Here is a 19544-nt window from a genome sequence, read left to right on the forward strand (position 1 = left end):
GGGGAAAGGAAAGCCAGCTGAGTGAAGTCATCCCGGGGTCTCCCTGCAGGGATGTTCCCTGGCAGCCCGGCTGGGAGTGGTCCCTGCCCGAGTCTCCTGCAGGATGGGAAAAAACTAATGGGGTTTGACTCACGGCTGGGTCAGGGCCTAGGGTGCGGGCGGAGAGGATGAGCACATGCACCGGCTGGCTGCGGGGAGGGAGGGAGGGCAGCCAGACGAGACCCGCGGCCTCTTCACACGCTCAACCACGTGCTGCCGGGAGGCTGTGAGCCCTCAGAGCCCCCTCATGTTCCCCCAAATACCCAGTCTGTGCCACGCAGCGCAAGATGCCCTGCTCAAAGCATGTGTAAATCGTCCTTCAGCTCCTAGCAGGGGGCACTGGGGACAGCCAATGCCTACACAGGCAGACTAAGAGCAGATAGGGTCACTTCTCTGGGCCAGGCTGCACACCCACTGTGCCGAACGGGACAATCGAGGCACTGCCACGTCGGCCTCACGGCAATACATGGCCTCACGCACCAGCTCTTCTCTCACTGCCCCTGTCTCCCCTCGTACTTGGTTCATTGCAGCTACTCTCCTCTCGTGGCACCGGCCTGTGCCCTGCCAGGCACGGAGCAGGGCTGCCCCCAGGGCCCTCTGCCCATGCCGGAGACTAGAATGAAGCCAGCTCACTGCTGCGCCGGGGCAAAGCGGAGCAAAACTTAGACCACCGACCCCACAAGAGCGACTGGAGTTGGGCACCCCCAGAGCAGGTCAGCAAGCTCTGGGAAACCAGGACAAGATATTTTTTAGGGGCCCCTAAAGGAGACAGGCATCCATTCCTACTGATCTGTCCATCTCCATGTACAGCACCGAGCACAAGAGAGCCCCAGTCTCAGCTGGGGCCTCGAGAACTGAACACAGCGGAAAAGCATTTAACTCCTCGGAGGCTCTCCTAACCCCTGCCAAATCCCTGGACGTGGGCCCGTTACGGTTGGAAGAGAACAAACACAAGGTTCAAAGGGGAGGATGCTATAGAGAGAAGCCCCAAAATGAAGAGCCTGCCGCTGCAGGCACTCGGCAAACGGCAAGTACCTCCTCCGAGGCTGTACCACCCTCAAACACGGGTCCACCACAGGCAGGGGAGGTCACTTCTCCTGGTGGGGAAAAGGAGCTGGAGGCCTTGGAAAGCTAGAGAATAAAAACAAGATGACTTCTGCTAGCAGAAAGGAGGAGCTGAGCTACGCCCCTCCAGCCCCGCACAGCACTGATCCTGGCTGGGTGAGCGAAGTGCCTCACAGCAGCAGGTTGGTACCAGAGGCTGGTTCTTCATCCCTCCCCATGTCCTTGCCATGGCTTCCCTCAACCCCTCATAAAGACTTCTCTCCTCCCCTCAGCCTCCACTGCTCCCCTGGCATGCACTTTGGTAGGCAGAGCAGTGGCCTAATCCGGAGAAGCCAAGGGTAGAGTGGGCCCCGACATAACTGGGAGGAGGTGCCCAGCCAGCGCAACCAGCCCTATGCCAAGGGTCCCCAGTCACAGGCTCAGCCTCTCAGCTGGGCATCCTCAGGCATCACGGGGCATCTTTATTCTCCATCCCTCCTGCCGGCATCATTGACCACAGCATTTTCACACTGCCACCAAGATAAGGGCCCTGCAGTGCTGGGGACTGTACATACAGCCAGAGGGAGAGATGAAAACGGTGACTCTGGAGCCATTACCACAAGTGGGTGAATCCCAGCGGACATATGTCACTCAGGGGAGATGGGGAAGAGAGACAGGTTTTCAAAGCGACTCTCTGAACAAGTCCTTCCTGCTGCACAGCATCTGTCACACACAGCTCCCCACCACCCTCAGCCTCTTGGCCACCACAAAGGGGTCGTGTTCCCAGCAACGTGTGGAAGGTTAATGTCACACCCATCAGCCTCACGGGACAAAGGAGGAGCTGCTGGGGGTGGGAAAAGGGTGACGAACAGGCCTGGGTGTCAGCAAGAGAACTGCTGCAGATGGCGAAGAGCTGAGCTACCTGTTGTTGCAAGGCAACATCACCCCATGATAATGAGATCCGTGCTCGTCTCCCCATCTCTCAGGAGCATCACTGGCTGGTGGGCTGTTGTGCCCCTGCCAGGTTGTTCGCCCTGGAAGGGCTGGGCACAAAAGCCAGCTTACAGAGATGGGCACAGCACGAGGCAGTATTTCCAAACCTGGACAGGAAGGAAGAAACTCAAAATGGTTCTCGCTCCTACATCCCTTGTACTAGAGAAGGGACTGAACTTGGCTGCAGTGGTATCAGGGAGGGACCCGGGCATAGGTTATTGGGCAAAGATGGATAGCTTGACATGCTGTCCTCAGAGCCCGAGTCCTGGCCAGGCCTCGACAGCAATGGAAGGGGCTGAGCTGGACCTTCAACCACTCCTTGAGATAAAACCAAGCTCTCATCAGGAAAGGAGTCATCCTGAGTCACGCTAGGATATGCATGAGCTGGCCTCAGCACAGATGAGAACAAGCTCTCTTGTGAACAATGTCCATCGACACTGCCACCTTCCACCGACAGCATTCACAGGGCCAACAGCGAAACTCCAGGGCTGGACGAAGCATCCAAGCAATGACCGGGGTGGGTTCAGCATCCTTGTGGGGCATCTCACTGCGGCCAAAAAACAGCTGGATGCACAGGGAGAAAACAGACCATGCTAGGGACCTCTGTGGAGAACAGCTGTATCCATTTCCAATTTATGGACCGATTTTAGCCTACAAGGACATTCACCTGCCTCAAAACCTCCCCAGGCTCCCCTGCCCCAGCCAGAGACCTTCTGTTACAATGCAGGGATAAAAAAAGAAAGCAGAAGGTGCAATGTGGGGAAGGAGGGAATCTGGATGTGTCCGTTTCCTGGCAGCCTGAGCTGCTTGGCTGGGATTCAGAAGGACAAAAAGGTGCCCACGGAGGGCTGCTATATTTTATACGTCAATGCTGAAGGTCTCCGAGGACTACTTCTATCAGCATAATAGATTCTGTAATTTCCTCTCATTACTCAGGAGAAAGTTTCCATGCTAATCCTAGGTTCACAGCACAGCTTGGCTAAAGCATCTCAGTCCTGGCCTACGGCTCTCCCTGTCATTCCAGCCCTGGGACGTTCCCCTCTTCCATCCCACCACGGGGCTTAGAAGATGCCGCTTCGCTGTCTGGACAGGAAAGAGCACACAAAAGCCTCTCTGGTTACATTCCTTTGATCCCAGCAGAAATCGGAGGCACAGAGGCTTCCACAAAGGGTGAAAGACAGGAGGAATAAAAGCTGCAGAGAAGACCTGATCCTAGAAACAGTCGGCTCTTCTTACTGCTGTTCAACCTGGCTTCTCATCCGTGCTTAATCATCTCCCTGTCCCACGAATACTTGAGGGTGGGCCTGAGCTGTGGAGAACCATCTGAATTCCCTAGAGGCTCACAGTTTTGCAGCTCAGACCCTCAAGCAGCCCTGTGAACTTTTGGTGGGGGTGGGAAGGAATAAATTAACTGGTAATCTCAAGAAATATTTCAGAGGCTGGTTCCTTTTTTCAAACCGCCTCTAGCATAGCTGAGGGCTCTTTGTACCCCAAATCCATCTTATCCTGTGGCTGGGTGCCAAGTTGATGGATGTTGGGTTGGATTTCCGAAGGGACTCGGTACCTGCAGCTTCTATGGACTTTAGCTGGAAGGAAGAGATGTCATTCTGAGCTCTCAAATACCAAAGTGTCCCCCCCCCCCCGCAATATCAGTGGAAATGTTGGCTTCACTAGTTCTCAGTGAAAAGATTATACTCTTTTCTACGGTGCATCGTTCTATATGCTTCCAGGGTGCACTGGCCTATCCACCCTGGGCTGGCAGGCAAAACTATTTGCAGACCATGGAGGCTAGTAAGTCACCGCACGGGTGTGGTCTGGATGAGTCGGGCCCTGTGCAGGCTCCCTCGTGGAACGCATGGAGAACAAGCGACTCTTGGGGACACAACAAAAGTCCCTGGCTTGAGCAAAATTGTTGACATCAGGCTGGTGCCTGTGGTTTCCTACCCAACTGGATGGAGAGGCCTGCTCACGTCAGGGCCGCCAAGCATGAAAAAAGGCTGTTTCACTGCAGGCAACAAAAATCTCAGCTTAGCAAGGCACTAAGGACAGGGTCTGGGTGGGCAGAGAGCAGGGAGCTCACCAAAAGGCATGGGGCCTACTACCTCAGCCCATTGAGCATCACCTCAGACTCACAAGTCTGCACCAGGTGGTGCGAGAGACCACTGGAAATAAACCCAAGTGAGAGCAACCCAAGGGCTGCGTGGGACGGAGGAAGTCTGGGCCTGGGAAAGGAGGGAGAGTCAGCAGACGAGAGGGCTGAGGAGGATTAGGGCAGTCGTTCTGCAGCTGTCCCCCGCCAAGAGCACTCAGGCCAGGGCACAGCATGTGGGGTGCACCCCCCCATCCCAGGCCCCTGCACGTGCGCTCAGTGCTTGGCAAGGGAAACACGTCCCTTTGTGATCTGGATTTGGCATTTCCACCAGGACACCCCCCCTCCCTTCTCTAATTACATCCCTATATTGTCTTCCCTCTCCCCCCCCAACCTTCCCATTCCCAGTCACAGCTGTGAAATATGCTAATCCAGCTCTTACACCAGAAAATGAGAGCGCTAATAATAACAGCCGGCAAGTTTTCAAAGCAAAGAAAGAAACCCATGCCCGTTCAGAGCCTCCGCCAGGCTAACACAGCTGCCAGTCCTGCTGCCTACCCCATCCAGGGTCACCGTGCCAATCCAGCCAGTCCACAGCCAACGGGTACTTTAGCAAGGGTTTCTCCTCCCTTCTAGGAATCCTTGCTCAGTCCATTTCACTGGTATTAAAGAGGATTCTTCCACCCTATTCTCATGTAGGACCACCATCCACCCTGAATGCACTGTGGCTGTCCCACCCTGCTACTAGCCTCAGTTGCAGGTCCCACTGCAATCTCTGTGGCTAGGAAGTAAAAAAAAAGTCATTGCATTGAACCACTGCAACAGCACAGCACCACGAAGCACGAGCCTGCCCTGTGAGACATGCTACATCAGCAGGAACCCCCAAGGCATCGCTTTCCAAAGCTGTCAGGCCAGCATCAGCAACTCTGTTAACTTTGGGGATGTTTCGGAGCAGCGGTCTGGTTAGCATCGCTGTCAGGGGAGACAGCCTTCCCACACAGAGGTTAGTTTTAGACCTTCTGAGGCCATATTAGGAGTGCAGAGGCTCTGTGTGTACTTGCATGCCTGTCCATCCAACTTAAGAGTTGCCTCTTTTAAACAATCTCCATATGTGCGGTCATCCAGCACACCAACGTCCTTGCAAAGCTAGTCCCAGCACATGTGCAGAACCCAGCTGGAATCAGTGCCCCCCCTCCCAGTGACTAGGCTTGGCTGCTAAGTGCTAAACTACCTTTAAACTCTCCTTCATTGGCATCTCATGCAGTCCTCGTGCACACTGTAAATTACTGAACACACTGGAGCACAAGCCCCAGAGGTGCACTTGGGCAGCACAAATTCCTTTGCAGCTTTTACGCTGCCTGAACTATTCAACTCGTAGCACCTCTGTCTCCGTGGGAGTGGGAGAAGGGAGCTGGGGAAAGCAGACAGCGTGCGACCCTGAGGCTTTGTGGCCAATACCCTGGACTGGGACCTGGCAGAGTTGGGATCTATTGCCAAGCAAGTCACGGAATCATAGAAAATGAAGGTGGAAGAGAGCTCAGGAGGTCACATCTAGTCCAACCCCCTGCTCAAAGCAGGGCCAGTCCCAAATATATCATCCCAGCCAAGGTTTTGTCTCTCCTGGTTTTAAAAGCCTCCAAGGATGGAGAGTCCACAGTCTATCTGGGTAGCCTGTGCAGCGTTTGACTACCCTCCTAATGAGAAAGCTTTTCCGACTACCTAATCTAAACTTCCCTTGCTGCAACTCGAGACCATCACTCCTTGCTCTGTCATCTGCCACCACTGAGAACGGACTAACTACTCCATCCTCTTTGCAACCCCCCTTCAGGGAGCTGAACCACTCTCCAGGGAGTTCACGCAGGACCAGATCCATACAAAGTCTGTAGGTACCCAAAATCTTTCCAGACCTGGCCCTTAAACCTCTTGCTTCTGCTCCTCTCCTTTCAAAATACAGGTTCTCTCTCCAGCATTTTGTTAGCCTCGCTGGACTGTAAGCTCCTTTGGCCAGGGGCCATCTCTCGCTAGGTGAGAACAGCCTAGCACAATGCTCTTGGGTTGAGTTACAAAACACCACCGTGAGACAATGACCTGGGATGGGCACTTTTAGCTGCTGATCCCGAGTCTCGTACCAAGAGCATAGGTACCGTGTCTGATCAGCGCTCCCCATCTCGTCTGGCCAGCAGGGAACTGCTTAGGGGAGCTTGGGAGATACTGCTCCCATTTCTCAGCCCCTTACCTTCTACTGGCGAGGTCTTCAGCCTCTTGCAGATGTTCTGCACTCCCCCGTAGGTGTCGTTTATCCTGGCGACGGCCTCGGAGCTCCGGAGCTCCATGAGGTTTCGCAGTTCAACCACGGAACAACCAAAGTCCCCTTCATGGTTGCCTTCGGCAACAGAGTTGCCAGGATGGTGGTCTGCAGAGTTGTTGGTCATCTTGCCAACGCGACCAGAGTCAAAGCAGATGCACCCGGAAATTGGAAAAAAAAAACCCCAAAAAAGAAAAACCCCAAACAAATGCTGGCTTCTAGGTTTTTACCTCCCTCCCCCGAACGTCCGGCAGGGGACACAGGCAGTCCTTGGCAGCCTCGCCCCGCAGCCCCGTGGAGCTCGGAGGATCACAGCGGAGGTATCGGGGGGTTGGGGAGGGGGAAGCGGCTGCTTCCTTCTACAGCCTCCCAGGTGAAGCCGGTGTGATTAGCCGAGCCCAACTTCTCCAGATAAAGGTGTAAACAGGATGTGCATGTTACCGTGGAAGCAACCTTAGCAACGACCGCTGTGCATCTCCCAGAGGAGGAGGAGGGTTCCCTGGATACCGGCAGCAACGGGAGCTACAAAACAAGAATTCAGAATAAAAATAGTCATTAGCAAGAAGGTCCGAGAGCCTGGCAAGTAGATCCGCGCGCGCCCGGGACAGGGGAAGGTGTTGCAGGGCCGCCTCTCGAGAAACACTGGGATGCAGCAAGGTGGAGGGACCAGCTCTCAAGCTTGGAGCTCAGGGGGTCTGATCCCACCTCCGCCTCTCTCCTAGCAGGATGCAGCTGGGATGCTCTCGGCCCGGGTTTTACTCCAGGCCTAGATTTTGTAGCTGCTTCATCGTGCTCAGCGCTAGGATGAAGTTAGAGCCCGAGCTGGTGGAAACAGGTCTAACCACACAGGGGGCTCGGGGCACTGAATAGCCCCACCAACAATGGGAGGAGAGACCCCACAGAAGAAGGGCTGTGCCGGCGAGTCAGGAATAGCACCCAGGTGGCTCTCTGCTCTCTCTGCAGCTGTCTGGCCCAAACCTAAGACCAACAGAAAAAAAATCTTTCCATTCATTTGTTTCAAAAATAAATCCTTCCAGTGGAAAAAACAGCTGTTCCTTACACAAACACCTCCCCCTGCAGTGCCGGGGACAGAAACTGGAAGCGAGGCCGACTATAGCTTTGGGTGGAAGTCTGTATCCAGCGAAAGCTGAAATAGTATTAACGATGTTCATTTACTAAGAAACCCGCTGCAGTTTGCAAGTCCTGTCACTGTTTAAATCACTGGGGGGGGAGGGGAGTGGCGGTAACATGGGACACGCACGCACGCACACGCACTCTCGCGTGCTTGCTAAGAACAGGCAGCTTTTAAGAAACCGATTGCACGCCTGTGGCTTCTGTGCCTCAGTTTCCCTCATCTGTAACACCATTACTAGTTCAGTCACCTAGAGCGGAGCACTGAGACAGCAGAGGAGCAACACAGATCCTATTCAGGGAAGCCTGAAGTGCTGACAAGGGCTTTATTTCAGTCAGCCCCAGCTGTAATTTGCCTAGACGGGAGACTCGGCAGCGCCAAGGAAGGGGCGGTGGCAGGGGAGGACGGGAAAGGGACCTTGGAGCAGGGCATCCTCCCGCCGCCAGAGTCCACTCCACAAGGGCAGCGAAACGCCTGGCACCAGCCTGTCCTCCATCCCCTGCAAACCCTGGGGCAGAAGGAGTCCCCCTGCCCTGCTGGCTCTCCTCTTTGCCAGTTCAAGGCTGCTGACCTGTGACAGCAGCAGGAAAGCTCTGGCATGGAGAGGATTCGGTGTGGTTCAAGGCCACCCACTTTCCCTGCCACCTCCTAGGGCCTGAGCTCTGGAGGAGAGCATGCCCCGCTGGCTGAAAGGAAGGGTCTCCCTCACCCCCAAGAAACACAAGACCACATAAATTCATTAGCCCTCTAATCCTGTACTGCAGACTACTTTTATTTCACACAGCCAGACTTATGCAGGGAGCTGGGCATGTGCCAGCAAGGGCGCGTTGCAGCAATACTGCAACTTGGGTGCAAATGCAATCATGATCACTTAACAGCGCAGCCAAAGAAGAGCGCCAGCAGCAGCTGGATGCTCGGGGCAAAACTGGGGGGAATGGCTCACTGGCTAAGCTGTTTCTTGCCATCTCTTCCCCTCCTCCTCCAAAGGCAACAGGGAAAGTCTCACCCTCCTCGCAGAGCAGGAATCCTGCACAGCCCGGCTCTTCAGCCGAAGGGCACGAGCAGGCCGAGCCAGGACTGCAGAAAGACGAGGGAGATGCGTTATCACAGTCTTCCCAGCCTCCGCACTACCCACCTCCCCTGTAAGGCAGCTGCTTGCTGGCAGGGCAGGGCACAGACTGGACTGTGGTGATTAGGAGAAGGTAGGAGGAGACTTTTCTGGAGGCTCGAGATAGGAGCGCGCAGTGGGGCAAGCAGGAGGCGCAAGGGGAACCTCTCTCCGCTGCACGCTGGGAGAAGGCTCCATTGACAGAAGCCCTGGGCAACTGCGAAAGGGGTTTTGCAAGGCAGACCCCAGGCAAAAAATGAGAGCCCTCTAGAGAGATGCTGTGGGGAGGGAGGCTGGCCTAGAGCCCCCTGAAAATGCCTGGCACCCCAAAGCAGACTCAGGAGAGCAGAGGAGGACCAGAAACCAAAAACTGAGCGGGGAACCGGAGGGCAAAGTCAGCATCATGGGCAACACACCAAGGGCAGATCTAAAGCACATGAAAGGCAGGGGACTGCAACAACTGCTCTGCACCAGACACCCCGGCTCCCTGCTTCCACATCTCCTTCCATCTATTCGTTTCACCTGTTACATCCAATTAGCCACAGCCCCTGCAAGCTGTTCCCTGCACCCAGCCACTGACACTGCAGAGCATAAATTCTCTGAAGCAAGGACAGGTTTTGTCCTTGCTAGTCCTGCAGCACAAGGAGACTCCAAGCTAGGATGGAGGGCGACTCTGCAGGCCTCAGTTTACCTGCTTCTCCTTGTGCCGCCTCCTGGGGCTGAAGGAGTTAAGGGCTCCTCTGAGGAGCGAGACAGGGCTGAGTGCCAGCTGTCTGGGTCAGTTTGGCTGCTATCGGGAACTGAGTGGTATCAGCATGTATGACGGGAATGCCTTGGAGAGGAGAGGAGACAGAGGAAGACTCAGCCACCAAACACTCCCTTCAGCAGCCGTCTCCCCATCCCTGCGCTGCTGAAACTCATCTGAACCCTCTGCTTCTCTATTCTGGGGTCCCCCAGCTAACCTGGGGGCCAAAGAGCCAGAACAAGAGACTTTTCCCTTGCAGAAACCCCTGAGCTGCCCTTGAACAGCACTCTCGCATCAACGGCACGCTGCAAAACCTGCCCGAGAAGGTGGGGAAACACTTTGGCCAGGTCAGCCCCCAGCCAGTGGCCCAGTGACTAGTGACTAAGCGAGGGCCAAGCACCAGGTGATTTCTCCACCATCTCCAGGAGACGGGAGACCCAACATGACAGCTCCAGTATCTTCACACTCCCCCAGTCGCAGCGGTGACTGGCTTTTAGCAACATCTCTATGCTGTTGGTACTGTAGTGCGAGACGCTGATGCTTGCTCATCATATTCAGGGACCTGCTTCCTCGTGGCTGCTTAGAACTCAGCGTGCGGCTGCAAAACCCCGTCAGGAAATGAAATAAATCAGTTGACGGGGGCTTGGCCTGCTCTGGTCAGACTGCCACTGCTGCCCAAGCTAGCTAGCTGAAAGCCATGCTCTTCTGGGGTCACAGAAGGAGATGAACCGCAAGAGCCTGGCACTGCAATCTCTCTCTCGCAAGCAGAATCAGCTAGATCAGCGTTTGTCCTGCCCGCCCAAGGACCCTGGCTACCTACTGCGTCCCCCTGGACTAACAAACACTGGTTTGCTACCACAAGGCTACTGTGCATCACTGCCAGCAATTTTACTGGTTGCATTAACTCCCCAGAGGGCTGAAGTCCCTACTAGGGGCATGGGTCCACTTTGAAAAACAGAAGCACCTTGAGCCAGAAGGCAAAGCAGCCAAGGGACTTTCCCTTCCAAAGAAGCTATGTCTGGAGTCCCACTTAGGAAGGGGCACCCCAAAAGACTGCAGGGAGGCTGGGATCCAGCTCCCTGTACAACTGCAACATCAGCAGGCAGATCCACAGGCAGACAGATTCCAAGTGGGGATGCAGATGCCTACATGGGATTTTGAGATCTGGCTCCATCGCAGGTTATGGATGGGAGCCCCCACGTGTTGGGCACTGCATGGGCATGATTTCTGACTAAAGTTCCTCCCCAAAAGACAGGATTCCTATTTAGGTTTTCTTGGGATGGGACGTATATAATTTTCACTGGTTCTCTCATGAAAGGGACACCAAAAAATGACGCACAAGGGATATAAGGACAGCAGCCTTAAAAGGACACAGCTTCCAAGGAAGCCCTGCAGTAGATCGCTACGGTAGTGGGGTCTGGGGAACACCAAGTCATTCTTCAACAGCTCTGAGCAAAGGGCGTCTGTCCATCCCTCCCTCCCTCCCTCCCCGTTGTTTGTTCCTCCTTAACCCCACACATCCACCCAGGAGCTCCTCTGGAGAAGCCGCTGCTCATCTATCATTTAGAGGCACTGGAGCTCCCAGCAGGAGGCAGGAGATGGCAGATCCAATTAAACAGCCCCCTGCTGATTAATAATGTGTTGGGGTAGGGGGGATTATTTTTTCTAATTTTTTCCCTTTCATAGCAAATAACATCCTCTGAAGAGCGCTACGAGGTTAAGAGAAAGACAGCTAATTAATATTGTAATGGCGGAGTCCGTAATTACCCCTAGAGGAGCCTGCAGGGCACCTATCATTATCCCCCTATTCCCAACAGCGAGATTCCCTTCCTTCTAAGGGCTCCAGCTCCAGGGACTCGTCTCCGGAGGTCGAGAGGAAAGAGGAGGAAGTAACGTCCTGGGGAGCTGCGGGGCAGGGGGCAGGCAGCTGTGTGCTTGGAAGGGCAGCTGCACAGGCCCGAAGCCGAGGTACAGCGATGGAGCGGAGCACGAGCCAGGAACGCAGAACTGCTTAGCAGCTGAAAAAGCTCTGACCATGGAGGCTTGTGAATAGCAGCATTTCCTCCCAAAACAGGGGCTTGCCCTCTCTGCCCAGCTATCAGCTCTGCCCGCACAGCCCTTTCTTCTTCTGCCGTCTCCCCACCCCTGCGCTGCTGAAACTCATCTGAATCCTCTGCTTCTCTATTCTGGGGTCCCCCAGCCCAACTATGCCGGTGCCATCTGTGGCTGCCCCTGCTATTCCCACCCCGGGCACATGCAGCCAAGTCCGCTGCTTTGCAACAGCACAGAGCAATCCCATGACCCTGGCGAGCAAATTGAACAGCTTTGAGCAAATTGAACAGCTTTGATTTCACAACCAAGCTGTGCCCCCAAGAGCCCGGAAGATCTAGATGGAAGGGCTGGGAGCGGAAAGCCAGCCAGCGCTGGGGAAGGCACACATCAGGTGGGCAAAGGGGAACTGGGAACAGGGAGCAGGGACAGGCATGATGGGGAGAGGAGGGAATAACTACCAGGAAGCTCAGGTAATGCTCCCCTGTAGCATCTCACTGCAAAGTAACCCCTCCTGCAAGCCCTGCTAGAGCTTTTTATACCCTGCGGATGGAGTTACAACGCAGCCTCCCTCTCAAGTCTCCCCCTATACCTGGCCAGGCGTCAAATCCTTACAAGACCTGGGGCAGTAGCAATGAACCCCACAAAGGGCAGGACCCAGCCAGGAAGGCTGGCACAGGGCTGGCAGGCCCCCTGAGAAGGCAGGTTTCATGCAGCTCTGTGCAGATGAATTAAAAAAGCCTAGAGCGATCCTTTCTGCATACCCTGCCCTGCCGTTCTCTCTCAGTCTGGAGAGTAGAGGCACTGGCTGTGCATGGAGAGGAGCTCTGCAGGCTCCAAACACAATGCGAGGTGCACCCTTAGAAAAGGCAAAAGCAGCCCCCACTTAACTCTATTGCACCGGCTTTCCACAGGGCCCTCGCGCTCCATCCGCTACCAGTCCCGGCTGCAAAGAAAGTGTGCGAGGCGGGAGCGTGGAGCAGAGGAAAAAAGCGCGCAAGCGGGAGGAGGAGGGAGCAGCTGATGAGGAGGGATGGAGCTGATGCAGTGCTGCAGACAGACCTGCCCGGAATAATAAACGGCTGCATTACACCTCCGTCCTGGCAGAGGGAGAGCAGGCTCGTGCGTGCTGGGGAGCGGGGAAGGAGTCGGCCGTCTGTGGGAGTCTGCCCAAGAACCGACAGCCCAGGGGAGCGGAGCAGTCGATGGCACTTTGGTGCCGCAGCTCCGACCACAACGGGCAGGGAGAGCCCAGGCTTGCAGGGCAGCAGGCCTCCCTTTGGAGCAGGGGCCAGTGCCAATGCATCAGATGGGGAGGCGGGGATCATACAGGAGCATAAAAGCCCAGCAGGGAGATGACGCTGCCCACTCCACGAGCCAGGTCCAGACACAGCCCGTCTAGGAAACACCCAGTCTGGGGGCATTTATGGTGCATGCCATTCAAACCCATCGCCTTAGGACCAAGCAAAGGCTGGGCCTTTACCTGGGCATGCGCATACCCAGACTCGATGCGAGCAGCGCTTACCAGCAGGCAGTGCTGCTGACAGTGGTACGGGCACCCCTGAAGCAACCGCTGGCATCGAGTATTAGAAGCCTTGAAAGCGAAGCGAGCTGCTAGCACCGCAGCCCCATGAAGACACGCACCCAGCACATGTGGGTGCCAGCATCGAGGCATCAGCGATCTCATTCCCGGTACATTCAAGGTTTCCAATGCCCCATTTCAAGGCTAACAGCAGCCCTGAAAAAAAGAAATAGCAGGGAACAGAGTGGGGACTCGTGAGCCCCATGGCAGTGAGCCCCTGCCTTCCTTTTCAAGGCTTCTAACAGCAACTCTTTGAAGCTGCTTTCCCTGCACTGCTTGTGGCACAGCTAAACTGAGTATGGTTAGCCAGAAAGGAGACGGCAGGCCAAATGCTTCACGCGTGGCAGCCGTGAGTGCAGCTCCCCAGCTTGTGCTGCAACGGGAGCAGTGGGCAACCAGGTCTCGCTGCGTAATTGTATGGGTTGTCCTGTAGGCCTGAGGGGAGTAAGCTGGACCCTCCCTAGGAGGGAGAAGGTGCTCACATTGCACTGGTGTCTTGCTCCATGACTTTGGTGTGCTGCCCTTGGTTCCTCCACTTTGAGATGTTCCTCCCCATCCACGCTGCTGCACATCTGGAAGCAAGATTACCGCCATCTTCCAGAGGTGACTGTGGCCAGCCCTCAAGCCAGCCTGGCCCATTGAAGAGGCTGGGCAGGCCAGAGATGCCACAGCTGGGTTACCCAACAGATGGAGACAAATGCCAAAAGGGTTACAGGCCAGACTGCTGAAGGCAGGATGCATAGCCGTGCAGATCCGCTCTCTTACTGAGCTTTCCCACTGATCTTTGGAAAGGCACAGGCACCCTGCCCCACAGAGACTGCGAGCCTCCGTGCCAGGACTTGCCCACATCTCTTCCAGAGGGCTCCCTTGGTCACGCACAAAATATCGCTGGCTAGTACAGCTCACCCAGGACACTCGCAGGTCACAGCATGGATCCCATCACCTTCCATCCCAGAACCAGCTCAGGCCATGGGAGCTGCTATCCCCTGCAGTTTCTCTTTGCTCTCCCCCTCAAAATAGCAAGCTGCTTGTAAAGCCCCAGCCACCAGGCTCTGACCACACCGGGTGCTGCTTCTTTAGAAGCACAAGTGAAGATCCTGCGTCTGTCTATCCATCAGGCGAGGAGACGAGCTGACATCAGCCCTTTGTGGCTCAGTACAAGCATGCCCCACCAATCGACTTTACATCTGGAAAGGATCCTGCCTCTTGCCCTTAGCTTCCCCCCTCCCAGTACGGTGTTGCTACAGCTGACCCCAGAAGGCAGAGGAGGCCCAGCCCCAAACCCTGCACCACTATTCAGGCTCCGCACACTGTCCGGATGTGATCCCCACACCCAACCTTTTCCAAGCAGCCAAGACTTGCTCAGAAGCAGCAGCATGGGGCCCAGCAAGACAAATCACCCCTGCCTTTGAGATGGAGGCAGCGAAAGCCGATGCCGCTGGGCCCAGATCAAGGGCCGGCAATGAAACACCGATGATTGCTCCTTTCAGCATCTGACTTGAGCGTGCAGGGAGAGACCCGCAGGCTTGTCCCGCAGCCAGCCGCACGGCCCGCTTCCCAACAGGAAGGCGATGGGAACTCCACGCCCCACCCAGTGATCCTGGCACGCCCCTGCTCTGGCGCTGACTCAGCTCGGGCTCTGCATGCCAGGAACTGAAACCTCTTTGGGTATGTTCCTCCAGCCTGCAAACAGGATGCCCAGCAACAAGCAGGATGCCCGACAACGGAGGAAAAAAACCCCAAACGCTGCCCTCCCTTCCTCTCCAGCTTCACGCAAGGGCAAACCCAGGACTGGGCCCGCTGCTTTCGGCATGGGGAGCAGGGGAGATGGGAAAGCAAGCCAGGATCAAGCCTCACTTCAGGTCGGGCCACTGGGCTCGGCCCCCTGTTTCTCTCAGGGTGGCATGCTCAGCTCCCAGCCTCGCCCCTCTGACAAGCGGGAAGGGCACGCGACAGATCCATGTGGCACCCCGGCTGGGCAGCTGCCAGGCACATCTGGCCAGGCCCACAGCTGGACTGCTACAGCAGCCAGAGACAGCCCTGATGTTGGAGGCCCACGGAGGAGCCTAGTGCCAGCCCCGGAAGCTACTTGTGCTCAAGCCACCCCCTGCCCGCCCCTTTGCTCGAGGGCGCTGTCCCAACTGGCTGCTGCAACCGCTGCTTGCTTTTTTCCAGCCCTGGTGACAGGGTGTTATAAACACTCCTGTTGCTGTGGGTTGCTATGGCAAACCCAATGTAAAGCTCCGTCACAAGGACAGTGTTTATGCTGCCAAATAGGAAAAAAAAAGCAAACCCTCAAACCCCTGGGTCTGGGGTTTTTGATGAAGTTTATTGTAGGGGGGGCGGCGGGGAAGCCCAAGTCTTAGCAGAGCTCTGAGCTCTGGGTTGGGAGAAGCAGAGTTCAGGGGTGCTCTGAACCAGGGGACCAGCCGTGACGCGATGCAGCACCCTGCGCCGCCCTCCTGCCATCCCGGTGCCCAAAGCACGCGAGGTGAACACCACCCATGGCCCCCAGAGCCACTTAATGCAGCGCTCGCGCTGCGCCGACCACACCTCCTTCCGTCAGCATTCGGCACCGGGCGTGCGGCAGGGACCGCCACTGACTCACCTCTGCCAGGCAGCAAGAGGGAGAGATATGGAGCTGGAGCGACTTCTGTGCTGTGCTAGCTGAGGGGAAGCAAGGAGAGGAGAGGTGCAAAGTGCTACCGCCGGGGTTTATGCGCTGGTGGGAGAAGCTGGGAGCACGCGGGGAGGGATTCTCAGTCCCTTTGCTCCTCTGCTGGTGGCTGGGCGGGGGGGAGCGGGGCCTCCTGTGCTGCAGGGACAGGGGAGTCCCCCAGACAGGCCCTGGGGCTGCCAGAGCTTCCATCCGGGCACATCTGCATGCAGGATAATTACTTACCCTTTCACCTACTGCTGCGCCCTAAGAGGGGGATGGACCAAGGCAGGCTTCCAGCAGGATCAAATCCAAGGGAGATTCTTACTAGGCCAGTCCACCCAAGTAGCGTACCCTTTCCACTCTGAACAGGGCAAAGGATCTTGATATAACTAGGCACCAGGCCTCCTGGGCGGAGACTACTGCATCAGGACAGCCCACTCCCAGCTGCCTCGGGAAAGACAAGAGTCTCCGTGATGAAGCTGCTCGGCACGACACACCCTGACTGCCACAGGTCCCGCAAGAAATGGAGCAGCCAAAAAACCGACTTCACACGCCCTCATAGAGCCAGAGGCAGGTGGGGGCCAATGCCACATTTCTAGGTGGCCCCCACAGATCAGTGGGTCTGCTGGATGGCGCAGAGCATCCCAAGCCAAGGATGCTCCCAGCAGCCTCTCCTGGACCAACTTGACCCAAGATCCCTGCTCGTCCAGACACCCTCCAATGCAGCCCAACCCTCCCCAGAAGGTGAATGGGGTCGCCGACCCAGCAAATCACAGGGAGCCCAGAGGCTGAACAGACCCATGCATACCCGGGACGCACCTTCAGGCAAGCCAGGACCAATCCTCAGCTTGCCAGCCAGCGTCTCAAGTGCCGCTCATTCTTAAGGCGCTATTGTGAGCCCCTCGCCAGCTAGTCGGAGCCTCCACAGCGTTGTACAGGCAGCTCGTGGGCCAGCACCTGTGCTTCCCAATGCTGCATGTTCTCACAGGGGGGATGGGGAAGAGGACAAGGCTAGAGGTCACTTCTCCTCGGGTCCCTTGCCCCAGCCCGGCAAGAGGCCAGCGGAGCCCTGACAGATGCAGTTAGTTTATAAAAAGGCAGAGGAGAGATTAGAGCTTCAGACAGAAACATATCTTGGCAGGGTAACGGAGTCAAAAGCTGGCGGGGAGGGGGTGGGCGCATCGCTCAGAGGAAAGACCGAGCCTCCCCCTCCCAGCTATTAGGACGCGAGCCACACGCTGCAACAGAGGCACCCTGGGAAGGGATGGGGCCTGCACTGGGTCAGCGGGAGAGGAGGGAGCGTGACAGGCTTCCACCCGACAGACCCAGAAGCATCCAGGCCTTGCAGGCGCACTCATGCATTCACCCTCCCACCTCCTGAGAGGCCAAGTGCTGCTACCTCCATTTTAGAAGGTGGGGTGGAGGCTGGAGCTGAGACACAGGCAGATTAAGTGAGCTGCCCAAGGTCACATGGGGAGCCTGTGGCAGAGCTGGGAATTCAAAGTAGTTTTCTCAAGTCCCAGCCTAGTGCCTTTAGTCTGAAACCAGCTTGCCTCTCCCGAGACTCCACAGCATCCTGAACACTGCCAGGAGCAGAAAAATCTGGCTCCAGGGAGCACTGGCAGCCAGTGAAAGTCTACACAAGTGCTGGCTGACCCATTCCCCCCTCATCCCTGGGATGTGGCTCCTACTTAGACAGCGACTGCTTTTGTCTTGCTTCTAGCACCCCAATGGGAGAACTGCCAGATCTGGAGATGGGGGTCTATGGCACCCCATCCACCCCTGCCTTGTATCAGGGTCCAGAGGAACGTCGATGCCCAAGCCTCAACCAAGGGGAGCACCGAGCATACGGGAACTGTGTGCAAACCGCACCCCACCCCCCCGTGGCAAGGGTGACACCTCCGCTGCCACCCCACCACCCTCCAGCCCAAAACGTGAAAAAGGCAACCGAAATTAACCCCTTCGGTGCTAGCCCGCAACCATGCGCTGGGTGTTTCAGGAAGCCCTAAACTGAAAGACTATGTGAGCTGCCGGTTATTTATATCTCATCAAGAGGCACTAATGAAAGGAGCAAAGAAGGTGACTCATGGCTACAAAACCACAGCTTTCTGGGGTGGATGGGAGGGGCCGTTCAGGGACTAGCTGCCATTGCACTGGGGTTTCCAAGAGGCGGGGTGGATGGCCGCATGCGGAGCCAGCGATGGGGTGGAACCGGGAAGGGTGCCAGCTCCGGCCTTGGGCACACTGCAAAGAGGTCTCCCGCCCTGCAGCCAGAGCAGTCTTCCCTTAACGCTTGCTCGCAAGCCGAGATGGGACATGCAAGCGGCAGGACCCGAGGCAGGAAGCCTCCGTGCACGTGTCACTTCTCCCCATGAGAGATGGGCCCTGTCCTGGGCACGCGGTGAACGGTAAGGGGAAGCTAGTGCTGCTTTCCCTGGCTCAACCGAGTTCCCCTATGGCTCCCCCACCCCTCAGCTCAAGCAAGAGCCTCCCCAACCCCATTTCCAGCCACCAGCACCCCAGCTCCTGCCCTTCAGGAGCACAGAGACCCGCTTCTGCAATCCTGAAGCCTTCTGTCCATCTCCCAGGCAGGCAGAGCAGACCAAAGCTCTTGCTTCCTCCTTGCCCTTACAGCAAATACTCCTGCAGTACCTAGCAGTCAAGGATGTCCAAAGATGGCTCAGATGTAGCCCAGTTCCTTATCTGTGTCTTTTCTCTGCACCCTCCAGTCAGGCATTGATCTCCAGCTCTTGGCTTTAACCTACCAGACCACAACAAAAACCCAGTGGAAAGCACTGTGCACCCTTCCCCTAGGGCTTCCCCCAAGTGATTTCCCCCAGCTGCAAGTGGGCTGGCTCAGGGCAAGAGCTGTGGTCAGGACGTGCATTTCCTGGATGGAAACACCGCCCCTGGGCTTTCCACACCCCCTGGCCTGCAGCTTCCTTATCCCTACTGGCAACCACGAAGCCCTGGGAAGCCAAAGGGGTAGGAACAAAGGCATCTAGGAAACAGATCAATTAAAATTCCCACACTCCCACATGGCGCCGACTCCCACACACCTTCCCACCAGCCGTCGACATCTCCAAGGAGCCAGGACGCGGAAGGCGGCGAGCAGGAAGGCGGCACCGCTGTCAGGCAGAATAGAGCGCGTACGGATGCTCTCGCTGTGCATGTCCCAGCCGAGGCATCGCTGGGACTAGCAAAGGCAATGCCCTACTCACTCAAGCTCTCTGCCCTCTCCTTCCTCCTGGATTTGGCCAGCTTCTCCTGGTCCCTTTCCCCTCCCCATGGAGGTAGGAGCAAATTGCACGACAGCGCTTCACGCCCCGTGTTACTCCCCACCCTTGCATACACGCCAGCACATACAGGCGGGAACGGATGGGGCTTGGGGTCCTCAGGTGTACACATGGGTGGGTCGGGGCATGCATGCACGTTTGCTGCAGATACCAGTGGGTGCATGGAGGGATGCTGCATCCGTGTGACGTAGGACTCATCTACGTGCATTTGAGTCCACACCAGGTATGTCTGCGCATGTCCATTCACGCTCGCAGCTTGCTGCCCAGGCCAGTGCCCGACTGCGCTGGCCAAGTGTCAGTCGTACTGCTCGTCAGCATTGCGTACGTGCTCAGACAGAGTTGTCCGCTTGGGAGTCCGGCTAGCCAGCGACCGTGCCAACTCCCCCAACACGGGGAGCGACCAAGTGAACAGCAGCACCTTCCTCAGCAGCCCCTGGACCCAGGCCTGGCAGACCTCAAAGGCACCTGTCCCTTTAATCCTCTCCCCCCACAGCTGCCACCAG

The 19544-nt window shown here is 56.5% G+C and overlaps 1 protein-coding gene across 2 annotated transcripts in view; it reads right to left on the minus strand.

The window, feature by feature from the left end:
* The window catches only part of ATP2B4 (ATPase plasma membrane Ca2+ transporting 4), a 68053-nt gene that overhangs the window by 42575 nt on the left and 5934 nt on the right, over window positions 1-19544 (minus strand). For both annotated transcript variants that reach the window (XM_019546619.1, XM_019546618.1), the window contains exon 2: window positions 6402-6992. In XM_019546619.1, the coding sequence (XP_019402164.1) occupies window positions 6402-6597 (196 nt within the window). In that variant the 5' untranslated portion in view covers window positions 6598-6992. The remainder of the gene's footprint in view (window positions 1-6401; window positions 6993-19544) is intronic.

The sequence above is a fragment of the Crocodylus porosus genome, unplaced genomic scaffold (genome assembly GCF_001723895.1).
Source record: "Crocodylus porosus isolate Cpor-Errol unplaced genomic scaffold, CroPor_comp1, whole genome shotgun sequence".
Lineage (NCBI taxonomy): Eukaryota > Metazoa > Chordata > Crocodylia > Crocodylidae > Crocodylus > Crocodylus porosus.